We start from the raw sequence: 22,497 nt of genomic DNA, 5'->3' as shown, positions 1-22,497 counted from the left end.
AATGCAGAGATAAGTGAGCCACAGACAGAGGAGGAAATTACTCTTTAGCTGCAGTGCAAGGTGTATTCTGTTGCAGTTGGGTTAAAGTTTGTACTTTGCTACTTGTAAATTCTCCAGCCAACACTCAACAGTAGTCTTATAGGAACTATTCAACAGTAGTCTTTACAGTTGTTCAAAAGGAAACTACACTATACATTCTGTCCTGTGCTGACCCACATCCACTTTTGTGGAGTTCTGTGGCCTTGCGGTAAAGCAAAATGGCTGTCTATTTTACACCCTGCAAAAGCATGCGAAAACCATGTGGGTGAAGTCTTGAACAAAAATTGACTCAAGCAGGGCTGGCGTTACTCTGTAAGGATCCGCCCACACAGAGCCGACCGAGTTCTCTTGACCGCTTCAGGAATGTTAAAGTGAAGATGACTTTGCACTCCTGATCCCTGAATTTCAGAATCCTATACACAAAACAGAAATCCTAATCATGTGTAAAATAAGGGATATAGTTAGTATCGTTACATTCCAGCATGTCAGTAGTGAGCAGCTCTGTAAAATGAACGAAATAACAAGAGTCTGGTTTCCCACGGCCAGACAGGTTCGCTTAAATACAAATAGCTGTGTCTGCTAAAGGGGAAAATGTGAAATGTGAATTTTAGAGTCCTGCGTGAAGAAATATTATGCATGGCAGTACTTTGTATTGGCAAAACTCCAAGGTGAATTTCTGCTCCCAGAAGTGGCAAGACCAGACATACCAAATGTTCCGTTGTTGCCTGCAAGGACAAGAATGAGGGCCAGGACAAAGCATTTGCTACAAATCTACTCATTGATGACGGATTAATCACTGTGTATGACTCGGGCGCAAACTTGGAATTTCCAATTTCTGACTTGCCTTAAGTCAGGATGACTCATTGTGTGTGACAAGCTCTTGGTCAACCATCAACTGGCCTAAAACGCACTCACAGAGCTAATCAAGTCAAGACGCATCCTGATGCTGATGGGACAAAACTACTGTGTCAGCCAGAGGCTAAAGCTATTGCTGCCACCAATGCTGTTATTAACCTATTTATCATCGCTTTAGCTAGGTTGGTATGTCTCTCTTGAATTAACAATGGCCCTCTAACAAAACCAACCTGAAACTGGATTTGTGTGGTCAGCAGCAGGTAAGCAGCTGTTGCAAGGGCTGTGCTTGAGCAAAAATATTTTTCTCTGAGGCCAAACATCATTAAAGTAGCCTAGCAACGCTTCGACCCATATGCTATCTATCTATCTATCTATCTATCTACCTATCTATCTATCTATCTATCTATCATAGACACATAGTTAATTCCTGTCAAAGAACTACTGTATCTTTTTTCTTTTACATACAAGTTAAACATTTGGGTGCACATATTACTAATTTGAGATGACAAATTATCAAATGACTAATTAGTGCTCTCATCAAAAATCATGCCCACATCACATACAATTGTCAACGTCACTGCTGTTACAAAAACAAAATCCCTGATGGTCCATCAAAGACGTGTCTTTTATCTTTATTTGACTTGACAGGACACCACTGGTGATCAGTTATTAATCAGGGTGTTGTGATTTTTTTTTTTTTTTACTCATCAAGGTTTAATACTTGCAAAGCCCCCTCTGAGCCTACAAATGTGTGTGTTAGTCTGTGACGTCATGTCTGTGGTATGAGCCAGCGGGGCCAGACGCTGTCACAGTGGTCCAAACCTTTCGAGTCACACTGGGGACTCTTCAAAGGTTCCTCTTGGTGTTTTTTTTTTTTTTGACTCACCCTTACAGCCCAGTGTCTGAGCACTGAACTGCTGCTTTGTTTACAACCCCTGCCAGTGAAATAAAACCCTAAAAAGTGAATCCACTCTGAAGTCAGCCTTCCCTTTTATAAATCACGGCCCGGTGGCGGCTGGCATACTTACGCAAGCAAAGCGACTTCCACTGCCTTCATTGGTGAGCTAGAAAATACCCCTGGACCTTTGACTCAGCCCAGCCAAAGGTCAGGGGCATGGCGACGTGCTAAATAAACTGTAGTGAGAACAGCTGAGTTATGACCCTATGCTAAATGGTCTGATCATGACCCATGACCCTGCGATGGCTTTTCTCCACGCTCAACCAGTCTCGCCCACTTAAGTCCTCAGTGTCACAGCCCCCAGTTACTGAGATGTTTTTTTTTTTTTTCTCCTTTCTTTTGCAATATGTTGCATCAGCCAAAATGGTTTGAAACAGCCCACCAGTAAAACTGGTCCAATATGGCCAGTCTGGCACTGCTGGTGGTTGCTTAAAAAACAGAATGCTGGCAAGTAGTTTTTTTTCTCTTTCTGCCAAGAAAGGAGGAGGTCTCCGAGTGACGAGAAGTTTGGCAACTGTGTTACAGGTGTCAGTGATGTGAGCAAGACCCAAAGCCTCCTCTCCACAGCTGTTCTGCTGAAATAAGCACAGCCTTCATACGAATGACACTCTTTTGCCCTCAAAGAATAAGTTTCACCAACTTCTCAAACACCATTACACTACAACGGTCATATTTCCCATACTGTAATCCTATTTCACACACCAGATTATACACAAGGTTGCCTGGAAAGCAGTAACTGTACAGTATGCCACATGCTTCGGTGGACAAATGAAGACTGCTGGAAACAAAGAGAGAAGCCATGCTTTGAATTTCAAATTAGCACCAGTACAAAGGCAGCCTTGGGTTGCTTCGCCACTACTCTGCTAGTTAGGCTTCTCTTTTCCTCTTCCTTGTCATAGTTTTAGTCTCAGGCTATAAATATTCAGTCGACGTCTGCTGCTGTCCATGCTCTGATCTTGCCTCAGAAATTTAGAGACAAAGTCTGCACGCCTTCTCGCTGTAATCACTTTAAACATCCCATTTATTCTGTAGATGCTTTCTTCTAAAGCAATTTTTTTTTTTTCTAAATTTAGGGCGTAATCTAGGCTTCGGTGTCTTGCTCAAGGACACCTCAGCAAGTGGGCGGGAGAAGCTGGTGATTAAACCACCTGCTCTCTGATTGGCCTGCAGCTAACCCACCATTATTTGTGTCCACTAAATTTATACTTGTGTCTAAAATCAAACCGCCACAAGGTACACTTACAACAGTGGGATTTTTTTCTGGGCTTTCAGCCACAATCTCTCTCATACGTGTGTTATTATGTGACACGAGTGTGGACTTCATCCATCCATCCAATCCCACCTGACATATGGCGAGAGGCGGGGTTCACCACGGACGGGTCTCCAGTTCATAACAGGGCTGACAGAGAGAGACAGACAACCGTTGAACTGACCCACCTCCAAACTCCATCTGCTGACGAAGACGTAGCCGCAAGCTCTGGATTTTTAAAAAAATAAGTCAACCGCATGCTACAGGTTTTTTTTGTTAAACTATTTCCGAGATCAATAACGAACCTTTAAACTATTATTTTGATTAAATTTACAATTAAATGAGATATTACACACACAGACAGAACATATCATGCACACACAAGCCATGATGTCACAGCAATGGTGGAATTTCTATATAAGGAATACATTATTTATTTCCCTTTGGAAAAAAAAGCAACAAAAAAAATAAAAAACCCTTCCCCTAACTCTAATGAAAAGTTACTGTACACTTCCTGCTCAGCACCAAACATCAGGCAGACACTATGGTGACCATAGTGGAGCATTTAGCAGCTAAGATTCTTCCCAGATTTGCCAGATACTTCCCTCAGGATCTGGTCAAGACTTAAATGAATCTTGTATCCAGAAACTTGGCTCCACTGAATGATGTGAATGCATGCTGATTTTGCCCCCCCCCCTGCATCTGTTGCATGTGGACTTGGGCCACTGTTTGCTAATGAGTTCACCTAAAGGGTGACGATGTGCAAGTGTTGTGTTTACAACTTGTTTCTGCTGTCACCAAGTGGCCAAAAACTCAGATAATGTAGTTTCGAACATCCAGCAGACACATAGCAACGTCACCGTGTTTTGGTGTCCAGCAACACCTGAAAAAAAGATCTGTCTTTTTGCTGCAAGATTCTTGACCGTTCTGGCCCTTCGTCATGTGCAGAAGAGCTTAGATGTTCCTGTGGTGGTCTGTGATGTCACGAGAAGAGTTGCACGCATGTAAATGTTGACAGTGTGTGTGTGTGTGTGTGTGTGTGTGTGTGTGTGTGTGTGTCTTTGTGACTAGCTGCTGCCATGAACTCAAACAAACAATCTTTAACAAAGTGAGAAGTGATAAAATGCTTATTTGTTTACAGGCAACTGCAGCTTTACTTCCTTAATATCATGAGGTCAAGTGTCTCAGTGGTCGTGACAGGCCCGAACAGCAGCTCGTTTGTTTCATCCATATAGGAGCTTTTCCAAGCGCGTGGCTTCTAATTTCCTTAGTTCAAAGAGGGTGAGTGTTCTCGACCCGACGTTGGATTTGACCTCTTTAACTTCAACACATGCTGTACATATTCGAGGGCTTTCTCGGCCGAAAGCGTGTCAGTTGCCAGCCACATCCTGCACCGCGTGACAGCTGTATGTTATGTCCAGAACTAGACCCATATAAATAATACTGAGGTCTCTTTGGACTGCCTGGAGGCACAGACCCAGGAATAGCATCAGTGTAGTTTCAAAGCAGAGCAATTACCCCAGGCCGGGCTGGACGAATCGATTCCTGCAGACTTTTTAAATGCTCCCGGCCAATTATAAAGGAAGTGCATCCTCCCCCATAGGCCTGCCGCCTATCCGTGGGGTGGGCATCACCAACAGATAGCACCAGGTCTGGAACACTATGTCTTTCCTCGCTTTCTTTCCTTTTTCTCTCCTTTATCTCTCTGGTGCTGTTTTCCTCTTCTTCTTTTTTTTTTTTTTTTTTTTGCCAACTCCACTAGTAAGATTATTATAACGGAGGAGCACCCCCGTCCCTCCCTCCCTCCCTCCCTCCTCCCCTTAGCATCATACTCCACGTGATCACAACCAAGGTAGAAAGCAGCTGCTGGTGAGAGAGAGAGAGAGAGGGAGAGAGAGAGAGGGAGGGAGGGAGAGAGAGAGAGAGCGCCCACGTGAGAAAGAGAGAGAGAGAGAGAGGGAGGGAGAGAGAAACACCAAGTGGCTGTGACTCTGAACGCAGCGCACATACAAAGTGAACGGGAGGACCGTGCAGGAGAGCTGCCCGCTTCACCCGTGGATACTATTGCACAACTGCCGTCGTCTCCGAAACCCCGTCCGTGGGATACTCGGGCTACACCCTCTCACTCTTAGTTTGATTTCCTCCTTTTTCGTCTCACCCCCTTTTTTTTCCCCCCCTCCCTCCTCACCCATCTCTTCCTCCCCTGTCCTCATCCTTGAGCATCCTCCCAAGTCTTCGCGCCTGCCTGGCTAACTTTTCCATCCCACACAACCTCCTCCATCGCTCACACCACCACCAACCAACCCCCCCCCCCCCCATCACCACCACCACCACCACCCTCCTCCTCCTCCTCTTCCTCCTCAGTCCTCCTCTTATTGCAGCAGCCTCACTGGATCGGACGAACCCAATTTGGTCAGTCTTCACGGGGCACTGCTACATGGGTCGCACGGTCTCGCACGGAAAATGGTCTGCCGTCGGTCTCTAGACGCCCCGCTGAACCTGCCGGGATCGGAGTTGTCGGTGTGCGTCTGCGTCTCTTCCCCACCTCCCCTGTGCTGTCGGGACCAGTGAGATATGGGTGTCTCTGTGGCGGCGCACGCACCGCTCGAGCCGGCCCGAAGGCTGCGCCGGTGGAGCGGGACGGCGGGAGGCTGGCTCAGGATCACCCTCGTCTCGTTCCTCGCCACTTTACCTGTGGAGCAGCTGCGCGCCTTCCCTTCCTCCCTCAGCGACTGCCAGACGCCGACCGGCTGGAACTGCTCCGGTGAGAGTCATTTCACGAAGGCAGAGTTGCAGCCTCTCGCTCCGGGCTCTGCCTGTGCTCCATCCAGACGTGCGCTCACGGTCCGATTTAAGCACGTAACACCGAGAGGAATCAAAGTTTAGAGGAGCTCTCGTGCGCACTCTTATTATTATTGTGGCTTGTTTGTTTGGATCCAGCCACCGTGCCTCGGGTTGGCATCGGTGCTGTGGAGCACAGGCTGCGGGTAGCCAACATTGCGAAGCTCTGTGATGAGAGGATGCAGAGTTTTTTTTGTTTTTTTGTTTGGAGAGGGGGGTGGCGGGGGGGGGGGGTTGCTTGCTTGCTTGATGTGCATTCACCCTTGTTGAGTTTAGTCTTAGAGTCGGACCGCAGCGTCAATGCATTCAACGCCGATCATGTCAGAATAAGCACCTGACGGGCAGGCAGGGGATCGATGGATCCAACCCGAAGTGAAGTGAGATCAGTGGCAGCGAGGATCAGCGAACAGCACAGAGAGAGAGAATAACGCGCCTCAATGACACCAGCAACACTCTGTAGTCCCAGGCAGACAGACGCTCGCACTACTTTTATGTGCAACTTGAACGTGAAAGGTCGAGGTCAGCTCCTGTATTTCTCCTTCCGATCCCCTCAGTCTGCACATCGGCTTTAACATCCCCCCCAAAATGCTGGGCCAAAATCGCACCCAGAAATGACAAATCCAGCTCTGTTGGCTTTTATGTGGCATCCCAGCTGTGAGATCCGGCGCTACAACGCAGCAGTGTAGCAGCTTATAACGCAGCGTAACGTCTGTTATAAGCCACCGAGCTGTAAACTTGTTTTCTCTCCTCCTCGGCGCCCTGAGCGATAAAAGGAGCGGACCGGGCTGCAGAGCGCGCAGCATGCCTTGCCCCCCTTTTGTAAAGCAGCCGACTTGTGCCGCCATATATTTCCCCTGTCGCCTGTCCAAGTCTGAACCCTCAAAATAGCTCCAAACCGATTCCACACACTCATGGGCAGCAGCAGGATTGATATTATAGCTCATAACAGCCGCGCATCGATAGGGAGTCATGAGTTTGCAGCCTGAAACTGGGCACCAGTAGGATACACAGAGATACAGAGATGTGCATGTGTGTGTGTGTGTGGTGTGTGTGTGTGTGTGGGGGGGGGGCATGCTCATTATATGTTCCAGACATCATAGAGAGATTCTGTGTGACAGGTAGCTGGCAGGAGATTAAAAGATGTGGAACCCTTTTTTTCTAAGTGCTTCAGTGTACAGTTTACTTGGCACAAACAAGATTTGCTGTCACAGGCTCATTTGGATATCAAAGTTTCTGAAATTAATTTGATTGTGATCACTGGCTAATTACAGCAAGCTCAGTTAAACACACACAGGACCAAATCAGAAATGTTTTTAATTAACGTGATTTTCTAACGTTTTTCGGGAGATTGTTGTCATTATTTCGAGCATCTTTGGTGATTCTTTAGATGTTAAGGTTTTAGGGACGGTCTAGTTTTCGCTGAGCCCCTGTGTTGGGTTTTCAGTTTAAACACACTAGTCTTTAGAGTTTTCTTCCAACAGTTCCACAGCTAATACCAATAGCAGTGACGAAGCAGCCCGTCTGGTTTGATATGTTACTTTGCTCTGATTCACTCTGGTATTTGAGCACAAGTTCAGTGGGGTTTTTTTTGTCAGATGTTCCATGGGATAAACTCTGTACCGCATGTACTGTGTTGTATCGGAGGATCGTTCTGTGCTGCCGTTGATGGTGGTGATGATTTGTTCGTAATGACCGATAATGGTACACATCCTGTCCAAATACACACTTTGCCTACACCCCTACTTCCTGACACAGGCGCAATTCGACGAAGGCTTTTATCAAACACGCCTTGAGGAGGCTTAAGTGCATATGCTGAGAACAACAAACACACACACACACAAACACAAACACACACATCACACATCAGTTAAAGTCAATAGAACAGAACAGAACTGACACACGGTCCATTGTGAAAAAAGAAAGACCCCTTTTAACAACAACAATAATAATAATAAAAACAGACAGTAATTGTTGCACAGGGCTTAATTATCCACTCCTTCCTGCATATCATCCATATTAACGACAACACTAATGTGTGACTTTTTTTTTTTTTCCAGGGGGAATGAAGCAGGCTTAAAAACAGTTTGGTGATGAGTTCAGTGTCACTTCAGTGCTAAGACAGATAATTATGGGCAGTAGTGTCATGGAAATGGGAATGGGGCACCAGTTTTAAGCAGAGCTGCCTTTGAACAAGTACTGAATGAGATTCTGTTCCATGGAATAATATAGAGGGGGAAAAAGACTTGGTTTGACAAAGATTGTCATTATGTGTGGTATGCCTCTGTGCATGGCCATGAACAACTGCCAATGAAGGCTTCACTGAGGCAGAACAGAGGATCCCTAAATAATCTTGACACCAAGTTAATCTTGGTTGTCTAGTGAGCGCAGACGTAGACGTGGTCTTGAGATGCCTTTGGTGTATGCAGTGTGTCACTGGGATAAATGTAATGTGTAAAGCTACTCCAATGCAGGCTTTGTGAAAACATTTAATGTATGAATCATGTGTCAGCGAACATGCAAGGGAAAACTTCTTGATTTGTTTTGCAAATTTATGCCGTTTGGTGTTATGTTTGTGAAAGGGAACCTGTAATCTACACATTGGAAGTATCAAAGTGAAACAATAACTGTGAAACATTTTTGCTACCAGCCCCATCTGTAAGATACCAGGGGGATATTACAGAAGGGGATGAATTTTCCTGCATCTTCATTTCGTTTAATTACTGTAAAAATAAAACAGAAGGTCGCACCTCTTCACAAAAGACATATGTCACAGTAAGCAAAGCACGCGAGCAAATAAACAAATGAATGACGGCTGAATTCCATTAAGCTGCCTCGTTTTGTGGTGCTGTTGTTGATGCTGGTTCTCTGTCGCACTGTCATGGCTGACTGGGACGCTTGAATAGAACGGAGACATCGTTAATGTTATCAGTGGCACCTGTGCTCTCCCCTCTGCGACAAGTCAAAGTGTTTGTGCTGTGAGAAAGGCCTGTTTGATCAATGGGGGTGAGCTCTTCCACTTATTTGTTGATTGGAAATGAGATTCGCAGGTTCTGCTAAATCATGAATTAACCAGTAAAATTAGCTTTTAGTCAGAGTTTAGAATCCGTCAATCAATCCGTTGGTCAAAGAAGTGTGCCATTTCCGACACAGGTGCAGATTACTGGCTAGAAATTATTTTAAAATGCACCATGCATCCATTATGAACCTCCATTAACTTACAGAACAAGCAAACAAAACAATGTCACATGATCCACTCCTACAGTCCATATGTGAACAGCGTATTTCCAAAGACGCAACATTAGCATTCATTTGAGGTAGTGTTTCTGGCCCACGTGGCAAATTAAAGTTGAATATCGACGCTCTTTTTAGCTCTGTTTTGGTCTCAACCAGCTCCTGAGGGGAAATGTTTGTCTCGTCTGCTGCTAAATGCACTGCAGTGTTTACTGGCTAGTCGCTAAATATATCAGTTGGTTTATCTGAGTTTTAATGTTGAAATCAGCCGTCTGCTGCTGCTGGAATCAACGCTGATGAGAGCGGTGAGACTGAACCAAAACATTAAAGTTGCGCACTGTAAAACCAAAACAATGAGCTGAAAGACGCGAAAACACAATCGGCTAAGGGGAACTGCACAGTTGAGTCATAATACAGTCTGTGTTCCGAAACCAACCAAATCTTGAATGATAATTCCCCTACATGCAAAAGCGGATGCTCCATTAATTAAGTGTCTATATGTGAAAATGAACACGTAGAGCCAGCTCTCTTCAAACAAATTGGACAGCTTTTTATATTCATCTAAAATAGTTGACTGTGTATTCAACATTTTGTGTGATTATCACAGTCAAACCATTGGTGGCACCTTGCCTGTAATTTTTGGCTTGTATCACTTTAGATAAATGAGCAAAGTCAGTGTTATCTTTATGAGGTGTACTTGCAGGCTTTGGCCAAAAATCAGCTCATGTCTTCTTGCCATTTTATTCATCCCATGTTAAAAACAAACTGAGGCTGGGAATGTTAAAATTCATGATCTTGCTGAGTACTTCCTGAAGTGCCAGGTTCAGTCCAAACGAGTTGCTCACAGATTACAGTATTGTGATAGTGGCACTGCATGAATGTCTACCCATGAGTTTCTACCACCTGACATACCTTACATCTCCCGTGGCACAATTTCTGTGCAGGGGCCACAATCCATGACTTCCCTCAATCCCTTGGCTGTTGTTAACTCTAAAAGGCCATGTGATGCTTTGATAGCTGAAGTGACAGGGGTGAGTGCAGAATTTGCAACGCCCACTGTTAATCCCATCAAGTGGAATGAATTACTAGTAGTCTGGAGAGAATTGGCCATCTGCTTCCAAGATTTGTCAACACAGAGGTCAAAATTACTTTTCTTGTGCCTCTCTACACCTTTGACCGAAAGCAGAAGCAGAAAAGTGGATTATGAGATAAGCAGGAAGGAAAGTCTAATGAAACGTGAATAGAAAGTCACTAATTACCAACTGGCTGCATTGATGGAGTTTCTAAATGTGGTTTAACTGAAAATGCTTTTTTCCCTGTGCTGTGGAAAAACACCTTCCTGACTTGCTGTAACTAAAGCACCTCATCCTGATTATGACATGATTGCTTTTAATTCTTAGCGTTATTATGCCTTTTAATAACATAACGGACCTATAACTCTCACTATGATGTGAGTATTTGAAAACCTGTTGCAAAAGAAAGGCCCCAAGCATGAGAGGTCAAGAAAGGATGTCTCACCAATGTGGTTGTTCAGGCTTCATTATTAATTCAGTCTACTTAATTATTGATCAGAACAATGCTTAAAACGGGGGGGGTGGGGGGAGAAGGACTCCTCGTTCCTTCTTGGTGTTGTGAAATTCCAGGTAGGTAGGAGGAGATGCATTTGGCTGACAAGCTCTCTCTTTTAGACAAGTAAGTGCTTCGCTTGCCATCTTAATCGTTAGCATACAAACATTACCTTCTCAATATTTGATGTTTGCCAGCTTGTTTTCGTTAATTATTCAGTTCACTGTAATCTCCTCCAGGAGCAGCAGGGCAGGAGCCGGAAGTGTAAGTTTTCCAGGTCTGTGATACAGTGCACAGAACCTGTAGTCAACCAGCTCCCATTAACATTTAGTGGGAGACGGCATGAGAGACGGAGATTTCATTATGATCTGTGTCCTCATAGGTAAAACAGTACATTATTGGGAATCATACAAAGGTAAAATATGCAAAATACCATGTACTTAATCAATAGAAGATGCAAAATAAACAACGATAGCTCAAATAATCATGAATATCGTATTAAATGTTATTGATACCACAGAATTCTTCATCTTATGTGGTCACTGTCATACAGGAATATGTTATCCAGTATTTTTCACCATCCCTACAATTACTTTTTGTGATGTTGGTTATGTAGGTAACATAGTCCGACTTCCATCTCTAGAGTCTAGTTACTCATCAGGACACCTGCCCAGTCCTCCACTGGTTCTCCCCAGCCTGTGTCCTGTGTTCCTGGTTCTTTGACTCTTAGAAGGCTTGTAAGACTGTGGTCACTGAATGTCACTGAATAGTACTTACATATATGTCATATGCACTTAATTTTCCCTCACATTAATGAAGGGGTGTTGAAGCCCATGACTTTGAATCAGGTTTTAATATTTAACAGTCATGAGTGTGTTTCAGTGTTTCACATCATAAGAAATGGCCGAATAAAGTTGCTTCTATGGAAAAGAGCGCCCAGATGCTAACACTTATTTTTTGATTTATGTCTGCAGGTGATTATAGTTCCGCACATTGGAAATGCTCATCTTGAAAGATAATTCTTATCATAGGGACGTGTTTAGTCATGATTTAACGTTTTGGAGATCTAAGCCCAGCTGTTGGAAGGATGTGTTTTGCAGCTTACTGTCACCTTTTCAGATTTTTTTTCACTACACAGACGCTCCATTTTTTCAGTTTGTTTTTTTTTTAGACAGGCATTCTGTAGTTGTCAGAAGTGAGTTTCAGCTCAGAAATGGATCCCAGGTGTGGGGGATAGAACAATGAGAGTAAATGCAGTGCTTTTGTTAAATGGTGTGGATGTGGATGTTACAGCCAGAAAAATCTATGAGTGTGCAGAGCTGTCAGGGTTTGTATCTTCACCTGCTCAACAAGGAAACCGTTTGTGTTTGGATATACCTGCAAGCTGAAGTAGGAAAGGTGGACATTTGAAAAGCTATTGAACAAAAAAAAATCCACTTATCATGTTTAGATTTAAACTACACTTTAAGCTGTTCATTACAATCAGCATCAGAATCAGCTTGAATGGGCAAGTATGAACACATACAAGGAATTTCACTTTGGTTTTTTCACTGCTCTCATGTATGTACACACAATCAGACAGAAAGGGAGGTAAACACATTTATATGTGAATATGTACATAATGACAGAGTGTGAAAAGACAGTAGTGCAATGATGCAGAGTGCGAAGATGATGTTCAATAGTGCAATGTTTAACTTTCTGCTTCACTCTTCAGAAAAAAATCTCCCTTATCTTAGCCTGTAGGCAGCACAGTGGTGCTGTGGTCAGCAGGTTCCACACTTGAATCCTGATTTGAACCCTTCTGTGTGGAGTTTGCATGTTCTCCCCAGGCTTGTGTGGGTACTCTGGCTCTGGCTGTGAGTGTGAGCACGAGTGGTTGTCTGTCTCTATGTGTTGGCCCTGTGATTGACTGGTCCAGGGTGCCCAAAGTCCGCTGGGATTGGCTCCAGCCCCCCCCACAACCCTGAAGGTTAAGAGGTATAGATAATGGATGGATGGATGATGAAATCAGAAATTGCTTTGTTACAATATAGCTCATTAAGAGCGATGTTGATGTTTTTACAAAATGTGTTTAATGAGATTGTGGACGACACAGCCACTTGAGAGAATCTGAAAAGCGATGGGAGTAATGGTCAAATGTGTTGTGTGGGTAAAGGCATCACGAGGATGATGAAAACTAACGTGCATATGAGAGTGATTGTCATTTATTACTGTCAAAGTAAATTGTTTTTAAAGAATAAATGCATTGCCCTTTAACAGGGAAGTATGAGACCCTGCCTCTCAGGGTGTACCAGTTAATGCATATTTGTACCCGCTTTAAGGCAATCATTGTCAAGTAAGTGAGATTTGTGCTTAATTTTCTATGAAGCCCTTCGGCCCTGTTGTGTCTTAGAGATGATCATCTGGGACATTTATTCTATTATGTTTTATACTTGTTTAATTCCGAGGCTTGACATCCATAACAAAAGCTGATACGTCACTGGTGCATCCTTGTAAACGGTTTACAGAAATCTCTTTTGTGATTTTAGTGTTGACGGTGTCTTTTCTATTTTATCTTGATTGCAATGCTGTTCATAAGATGATGCGGATGACTCCATCTGTAATGAATGCCTTCTAAGTTATTGTTTACAAGTGATGTGTCCTGATGTTGTCCAAGCTGCACATCTGTTTCTTGGTAAAGACGACACTTTAATGGGATGAGGAGGAGCAACATTCATCCATTTTTTTTTCCCTTTCGCTTAAAACAGTTGCTCCTTTTTTTGGTTTTCCACAGCCTGGAGACCTTGAAAAAAAGCTAGAATATCAAAGTATCATTAGAAGCTTGGAGTGATTTCACACACACACACACACACACGCTCAAAACAAAAAAAAAAAACATTTCCCATCTTACAAAGAGTCTACCAGCTGGCGTGAAGAGGATCTGATATTTTCCAGTCATTTGTATAGCCAGTAGTGTGATTGTCATCATTATAATGGCAATCTCCAGTGAGAATCAACGTCCATGCCATTTGCCGGGGTGCCAATTTTTTCGTAGCTTTTCAGATTGCCTCGCATGGCCCTCTTTAGGCTGAGGGCTTTGTTCCATCCATGCCCTCCCAGGGTCAAGACCTCTCATGTCACTGTTCTTGGCTGGATGATTGTATATTTGCACAGAGAACCCATACTTTATGGTCATTCAGGACCCTGGCAAATAGCAGGTTTGTTTTAGCATTGGGCCTTTCCTCCGCGGGCTATTATTATTGTCTGATAGGCTGCTCCATGCCAAGGAGGGCTTTTAGAAGTGAAAATGGGCCTTGGTTATTACAGTTAGGTTACAGAAGGTGCTGGGACTAAGTGCCTATTACAATAAGACATCCATGAAAAGAAAGCAGCGTTCTGAAATATCTGGTGTGTAATGTGGGTGGTAAAGAGTCCAAAGATGAGCATACTAAGAATATTTCTTTTTTGTGATAAAAGTTGCCTGTCAAGGTTTCTACTAGGGCGAAAGCCATGTTTTCATGGGGATCATTTTGAGTTCTATTTAACTCAAATGAAATTTGAGTGAAGTACTTGTGAGGTTTTATATCAGTGGCACCTGGAACACTCCTGAAGATTACAAATATGAAGGTGCATTCAAAGTGCCCTTTTTAAGAGCAGGAAATGATTATCGCTCACACAGTGAAACTACATACCTTGTTAGGTGGTTTTGATTGTGTTTTTGCTCATGTCGTTTGCTCATTGGAAGGTGGCTGTGATTTAAATGTCAGGATCTGAATGATTTTAAAACCTTGGCGAAGTATGATTGAAACGTACAGTAAGGCTATATTCTTGTGCAATGGATAGCAACAGTGAAGTGGAGAAGAATAAATGCTGCTGAAGTGTCCTTGAGCCTGACAGTGACATCTTACATGCTCCAGGAGAGCTGTTGGCAAGCTGAGCAAATCTGTGCTCCCTGTAGAGGATGGCAGGCCAAAAGAGAATATCTGTATGAGATCAGTTAAGCACTCAATTAGGAGATATCCGTTCACACTGGAGTTCTCTGGTTAAATAAGGTTAATTAGCATAACATGAAATTTAATTCTCTTCCTTACTCGAGTACCCATCTCACCATCTGGAAGAATAGATTATCTCAATAGATTAAATTGACAATATGTATCACTAATAAAAGAGCACACACATTTAACTTTGTAGGGTGCAAATGTTCACAATGTAGTGACCATCAACATGATAAATGCGCATTCGCTTGATCTGAGTCACATAGTTGAAATACTTTGCGTGCATAGCTTTCGAGTTAAAACAATTTTCCATAGGACCACGAAGCATGAACACGAAACAAACCCCACACTGTTATCGTTGAACATTAAAGATGAGCATTTGTGACGTTCATCCTCAGCTTCAAATTCTTAGTTTTCCACGCTTTCTGGACTTTAAGTTCTTCTTGAATGTTAGTGTTTCATATGATATTTTCTGGTTTTCTCCATTTGTGGATAATGGCTCTGACAGTGGTTCACTGGAGCCCCAGAGCCTTGGAAATGGCTTTGTGACCTTTTCCAGACTGATAGATTTCAATCACTTTTTTTCTCATTTCTTCTTGAATTCCTTTGGATCGTGGCATGATGCGTTTGTTCTTGAGATATTGTAGCCTACTTCACTTTGTCTAACAGATTCTATTTAAGTGATTTCTTGATTCAACAAAGGTGGTGGCAATCAGGTTTGGGTGTGGCCTGTGAAATTGAACTCAGCTTTCCCAAAACTGTGGTTAGTCACAGTTACTTTGTGATTTAACAAGGGGAGGCAATTACTTTTTCACATAGGGTCAGATAGGTTTGTATTTCTTTTTCCCCCCTTGGTAAATAAAATCATCATTTAGAAACTGCATTTTGTATTTCCTTGGGTTGTCTCTGTGTGATATTAAAATTGGTTTGATGAACTGAAACCTTTGCGAGTGATAAATATGCAAAAAACACAGAAATCAGGAAGGGGGCAAATACTTTTTCACGGCACTGTATTCACCAGAAGTCAAGACTGAATGAAGCATTTGCTTATTTGTGCTATCATGCTTTAGCAGACACATGTGCATCTATGATGACAGTTTTATAAACCAAACCATGTCAGCTCGAGACATGTAGCTATATCTGAAGATTATGTAGATACGGACGCACATGTGATGAGCTAATATAAACATTTGTAAATCACATAAATCATGCATAATAATGCACGATTTGTACGCTAAGCTCTCCAAATGCACGCAGTGTGAAGAGATTTAGTGTGTGAAAAATGCCCTCCATTGGGACACAACATCCCAAAAGAAAGCATTCCCAGAAGCCAAGTTGTATTCATCATCAAAGTTCCTACAGAGTATGTATTACTTTCATTAAATGTCCCTCTTTAGAACATAAGTCATGGGGTTTGATTCCAAAATAGCCTCCGCAAAGGAAATAATGCTACTGGAAATGTATTGCTCCTCATAAATTAGGATGATTGTGCAAAATATCTTCATTATCATATCATAATGAGTTTAAATTTTTCATCAGTAATTTGCTTCTTTGACTTCAGCCTTAAAAGGATCCCATGAGGATAAGTCATTCTGCTGTTTTTGCTTTAACAATAAAAGTTCCAGCTTCCAGGATTTGGTTGAATTTAGACTTTTCTTCTTAAAAATGCACAAGCCCACATGTACTTGGGGTTTCCTTTTGTGAGCAATCAGTTCAGGTAGACTAATAGCCTGGAGCTCAGTCTACAGTCTCATGCCCATGTGACTCTTTGATTTGATTCACCGTGCTTTGTGGGAGTCATTTGAGATCCCTAACGGAGCCTGAATTGGATCATATCCCAGGTTTGCCTCTCCAGGACAACGCCCTGGGAGTCAACCTCGTTGAACACAAACAAATGCTACAGGAAAAAATGAATAAATGAGTAGAGAAACATGACGAATGCAGATGCTTCCATACAGAGCACAAAATGCATCCTACGACCTCCATTAGTCTTCTCAGCCGAGCACTTATTGGAGAATTTGGAGCAACGCGTTAGCCAGCGCTCTCTCTTCACCACCATCACCAAAACAACGAATGAAGTAAAACCGTTTGTTCCCCCTTCCACTAGAATCCAGAGACTAGTGTTATTCAAATGTATTTCATCACTTTGTCAGCGAAGGACAAGAACGTGTTCTAGCATTGTCTTTTTAAAGTGCACAGTATGTGATCAAAGAGTGCATCGTGCAGTGGGAGCCATGACTAATGGTAGACACTCATTATGAACGACCCTGAACGGCTCTCAGGTCACAGTTGCTCGCGGGCTGAACAGAGAAACACTTAGTCACTGATGTCTCTTGTTGGCTTTGGTCCTCCAGGTTTTGATGACCGGGACACAGACCTGTTCCTGTGCGACACCAACACATGCAAGTTCGATGGGGAATGTCTAAGAATCGGGAACATGGTGACATGCATTTGCGACTTCAAGGTAAGACCTGTGATATAGCTGTTATTGTTTTTCTGTTTGACTGATTTTCTTTTGCGGCGTATTTTGCAATAATTTACTGTTCCGTAACCCCTTTGATGTAACTGCATCTTGAGGCGGTGTGCTTGGAGCTGTAGTAAGAACAATACTCTGCATTTAAAGACTTTGGAAGATGGTGTCTTTTTTAAAGCCGCTCTAAAACCAAAAAACACAAGATCAAGTGTAAAGAGTAGATTGAACAGGATTTTTATTTAATGATAGCATGGCTAACTAGGCGGCTACTCACAGTTGCAACCAGCTGTTACTTCCAAGGATATCCATTAACTTTCTGCATCAGTCTGTGGGGTCACCTGTGGAGTTACAGATGATGCGTGTTGGCTTAAGTTAGCAGATTTTTATTAAATCCTCGATTTACCCACTTCTGTCTGACATCTGGGATACATTGTTTCAAAAATTACTGAGAAATTCAAGTGTCAAATCTGTCAGCATTAGCGCCATGAACTGCATATTTGAGAGAACAGAAAGCTCAATAGGCCTAGCATTAGTACCTGCAGGAGGCAAGGCTTAGCCTAGTGGGCATCAGAGGAGGGCTGGCAAGTGTTGTGGGCTGGTAGTATTTTATCTTTTAAGTAGTGCTGTCATAGTGGGATCCATAGAACTTAAAAGTGCTTTTGAGGATGAAACAACTGACCATAGATCTAAAAAAAAAATGTATGTTGAATATATCGAGTTTCTGTTTTTTATTGCTTGTCAGTAGAAGACCTACTGGCCCAATTTTCAGGAAACTTGGTAGAAGGATATTAGCAACGGTGTGTAAAGGAAGAACCCATAACAGTTTGGAGTGGATCCAGATCACACTCACGAACAAGCAATAATACTGACTAAATTGTAACACTGGTATCTATAGCAAAGTGAATAAAGCTTTGCACCAAAACATAAGAGCCACCTCAATAGTCGTCATTTAAGAGTTTTATATATATATATATATATATATAAAATCAACTGGATCAAATTCCATTGTCTTGATTGGACGATATTAGCCTCAAGGGGATGTGGTTGCAAAGCATGAACCCAGTTTATAGCTCCCCATGAAACCTCATGTCACTAACCCGAGCCAGCGCATGCTCTCAGTATTCATAAACAAGACTGCCACTGAGAGACTGAAAGGCTTTGGTCTCATCAGGCAGTTAATGGCTTAAATCTAGGAAATTATGCTGTTCTTGATAATGACTCATACTTAATTTTACAAGGTCTATAATAAAAAAGGAGCAAACCAGTCAGCCGAGTATTGATTTTGGTATAACGTTTGCAGGCTTTGCAGACCAATATGCTATGCAGAGGCCCAGATAAATGAAGCCACTGAGATCTCAAGACGTAGCATGTGTTCTCATCTGTCGCTTTTATCAGCACGTCATCAGCCAACCAGGCACTAGGCAGGATGACACTCGATTGGTCACCAGCTTTTATCTCAATTTTGTACTTCCCTTGGAGCAAACGTTAACAGAGGCCTGTAGATAAATGACATTACAGCTCCATTCCTCTTCAGGAGATCTCACACTGATACCACTGTTGCTGTGCGCTGAGGCGCTCTCTATGCTCTCAGAAAAGAGCAGGTCATACCACAATTTCTGGCTCGATACCATGGGTCTGAGGTCGACTCAGCTATGCATCTTCTGGTTCTTTTTTGCGTGAAAGGTTCCTGATGTCAGGGTTTTTATTTCATCAGTCAACGTAAACATGACCTTCCTAGCCCAGCATTTGTTGCCATGCCCTGAAATAATCAGTCACTTCCAATCAATGTCAAATAAATAGCTCCAAGATTTTTCTCCTGTTGGCATTTAATTCAGGGCTGTCAGAAGAGACATGGAAGTTGTATAAATTCTCATCTTGGAAGGATTTTTTTTTTGTTCTAACAAAATCTATAGATGGGTGTGCACACACAAAAAACCCCAAGGAAGAGGCATGCAGGGGGCTCTGTGAAGAGGAAGTGAGTTTGGTATGGTGCTATCAATGGACACTATTCATTGCCAAGATGCATTAGATTCGCCTCACACTGTCTCTCGAAAAAAGCCAAGACTTTTACTCACTAAGCAGAGTCAAACTGCTTCAAAGCAAGACGCTGTGTTGTAGCTGATAATGAGTTGCGTTTTTGTCAACTAACACCATACCCTGACTAATCACATAACATTTCTTTGTAATTCATCTCACAATAGCTGCTGGAAAAGGCTGTTGATGCCCGTTTACTTTAGTTAATGTCAGGTCACAGTGCTGAAAGGGTCGTCCATTCTAAAAATATATGCGCTCAAGGGGCTTTGAAACATTTCAGCTAAAGCTGTCCACCAAAGGCTAAATGGCACATTTTATTGCTTTCTGTAATGGTGCTTTGTAATATTATCTTAGAGCTTAGGAGTTACTGGAATTGTTTCTCATAACACACAAACTGTATACACTGCTCAGGTTTTTGGCTGCCTTATTTTAGCATCACGGCTCTGTCCTGCATGTTTGTATAGAATTTCTTCAAATTTAGCACAAAGGATGAACTAATTACATTTCGGTGGTCTGCGGTCAAATGTCAAGGTCACTGTGACCCCACAAAACACATTTTCGGCCAAACTCAAGAATCGATACTCTCATCATGACAAAATTTCACGCTAGTTTATTCTAAGATAAAATGGTGTAGGGGATGACATTGTATATACAAAAGGTTAAGGGTCAACTTCATTGTGATGTCATAATGTTCTGCAAAAACAGTTTTCTGGCCATTAGTCACTGCTAGAACTCAGGAACAGAAGGGGAGATTGTGAGCATATTTCACACTTGGTTGGATACTTAATTGGTGACACTAATCTTGGGTCTGGACAGACGTGGATGTAAACTGCAACTCGACTGGTTGGTGGAGGCGTACAGCCACAAGACAGTAATTATAGTTTTCCTAAAGGCTTGTGGATGTCTTCAGTCCATAATTTACCTACTTTTTTTCTCCCAATAACTAGTAACGATAACTACTGTGTATTACTGGTGAAGACATAGTGGTGCTGAGATGAGAATGCTGCTTGTCAGTGCAACAGGTCGGTTAATTCAACATATGGAGAGGAGGGTAGTGGAGGACACTTTTTTTTATCAGTGATATAATCAGGATCATAATCCATATGCGTGCAGGTCTGGAATATGGCTTTGCATTAAAACATTAAATGTTTCATTTCTCCATCATCTGTTTTTCACACCATCATTTTTAAATGTATTACTTACTTGAATTTTGAGCTTTTAAATCCAAACGCTATAAAAGGAAATAAAAAAACATGCAAAACATTTATGATACTGTGACATAAGTTGTTTAGACAAGTAAGTGAATGAATACCAGTAAGATAAAATAGTAAGTTAAAATAATAGCCAACAGTGGGAAAAAAAAGAATAATTTTTTGAAAGGTCATAAAAGACCTAGGTACAGGACAGGTAGTTTGGGAGTTTGGGATAGACGCAGCAGGTTTGATAGATGTTGCATTGCAGCAGATCGTGAGTGGAATATTTGTAAAGGCGTCCAAGGCTTAAGGAGACTCCTGTGGAATATTTTGCAGATGAATGGGAGACAGGTGTTAACACAGCAGATGTAACTAACGTGACGGGTCATTTGTGTCAGCGTTACTTACAGCTCATCGCTGCCGAAAACAGGCCTGGGTCAAAAAGTGCCTCCAGATGGGACGAATTTAGTATGTGTCAAACATGTGTCAAACAAAGTACGAGAAAATTAAGCCAGTCACTGCAAATTCCATTACTAGTAACCTCACACCGACCGACTGTGTCCTGATATAGAACGTCTGAATAATCTCTGAATGAAGTTTGGGTCACAGTCAGGACATAGCCTGTAGCCTGGTGGGATATCTTTAGATTTGACCCCAGACTGCCGCAGTCTTGTTTTGAATGTTTTGCAGAATAAACAAGACAAATACACCAGATGTTACATAAAGATGATGCTTCTGCCATTGCTGGGCTCTCTCTAGCTCATGCTGTTTGATCAGCCCAGCCCTGTCTCTGGCTCTTGGAGAGAGGATGCTTATGTGGAGTTGTAGAGTGCATCTGGCTAGTTTTGGATATTTTTGGTCAGCTCAGTTTATAACACCATATTGGTTGCGCTGATGACATTGTATAATGTGTGTGTGTGCACGTGCTGAAACAGTCGATGCTCAGGTAAAATCAATCGCACCCCAAATAAAAATGCAGTGTAATGCAAAAAGCAATAAATGCCTGACTGCAGGCTTCAAGAGTGAAGTTTCGACTACATTCTAAATGTATTACTCCAAATATCTATCACAATGTGAGAGTGCCAGAAAGTCTTTAAATGGTAGTTATGTTTAAATGGAGAGGCAATAACATTAACATAACTCAGGAACTATGTCTCTTCCTTCTGGCCATTTTGAAAAACACAACAAGTGCTTCAAATAGTGTGTTAACACATCACAGCATTGTCTGTGTGTGTGTGTGTGTGTGTGTGTGTGTGTGTAAATAAATGGACACTCCAGTCAGAACTTAACTGTTAATTTAATTCATCACTATATCAGCGTGCTTGCAACAGCAGCAGTCTTAATGTCCATGGCGGTACATTAAACAGAAGTGCGAAATGAAAACATTTTAGGGGAGGAAGTTTTGTTCGGTGGCCTGACTGTTCTCCATCAAGTTTGGATGTTTCTGTTAACCTGCTGACATGCTCTATCACATGATGCTGTTTTGGCCGCTAACTCAAATATAACCACAGAGGAGGCAGGTCAGACACCAGCCCTATGTTCGTTTGGAGGACATTTAAATAAAGCCTGCCCTTTCAAAATGATGTGAGTTCCCGATACGATTATTCTCACTGGAAACTGAATTCTAATTGGTTCGTTTTCTGCCCCCCCCCCCCCCCCAAAAAAAAAAAGCCTATGGGTATATTAGCCTATGCCAACAATGGTGTGCATGGATGCAAACGGTCAGTTATGAATCCCTGATTAGTTGTGCCCATGGATGACCAGCAGATGTTGTTGTGTTTGTGCCACATTAAGGCTCTGTGTTAAGAGTTAGACTGATAAATCGATCAGGCTGATGGATTGAACGATAAAGGCTTATTGCACGTATATTAGTACCGATGAATATGTCGGCAGATAAGTAATAGTACTGTAGGACAGAAATGCAGAACAAACAGTGTCACATAGTTTGTCCAACAGGGAGGACTGATAAATTCATGTTTCAGCTCGTACATGTCCCAATCAGTGTGGTCACAACTCTTTCAAAAAAACTCATTCAAGCATTCTGTACCAAGATTATTTCTTTATTTTATGTATTTATGTTGAAA

The 22,497-nt window shown here is 42.4% G+C and overlaps 1 protein-coding gene across 2 annotated transcripts in view; it reads left to right on the top strand.

Moving 5' to 3' along the window:
* Window positions 1-5,450: 5,450 nt before the first annotated feature.
* Window positions 5,451-22,497, top strand: part of tmeff2a (transmembrane protein with EGF-like and two follistatin-like domains 2a) — a 94,177-nt gene continuing 77,130 nt past the window's right edge. For both annotated transcript variants that reach the window (XM_070838422.1, XM_070838421.1), the window contains exons 1-2: window positions 5,451-5,865; window positions 17,068-17,177. In XM_070838422.1, coding sequence (XP_070694523.1) covers window positions 5,676-5,865; window positions 17,068-17,177 — 300 coding nt within the window. In that variant the 5' untranslated portion in view covers window positions 5,451-5,675. The remainder of the gene's footprint in view (window positions 5,866-17,067; window positions 17,178-22,497) is intronic.

Source organism: Pempheris klunzingeri, chromosome 10 (genome assembly GCF_042242105.1).
Source record: "Pempheris klunzingeri isolate RE-2024b chromosome 10, fPemKlu1.hap1, whole genome shotgun sequence".
Classification (NCBI taxonomy): Eukaryota; Metazoa; Chordata; class Actinopteri; order Acropomatiformes; family Pempheridae; genus Pempheris; species Pempheris klunzingeri.
Note: the sequence above shows the minus strand (reverse complement) of the source record. Positions and strands in the feature narration are given on the sequence as shown.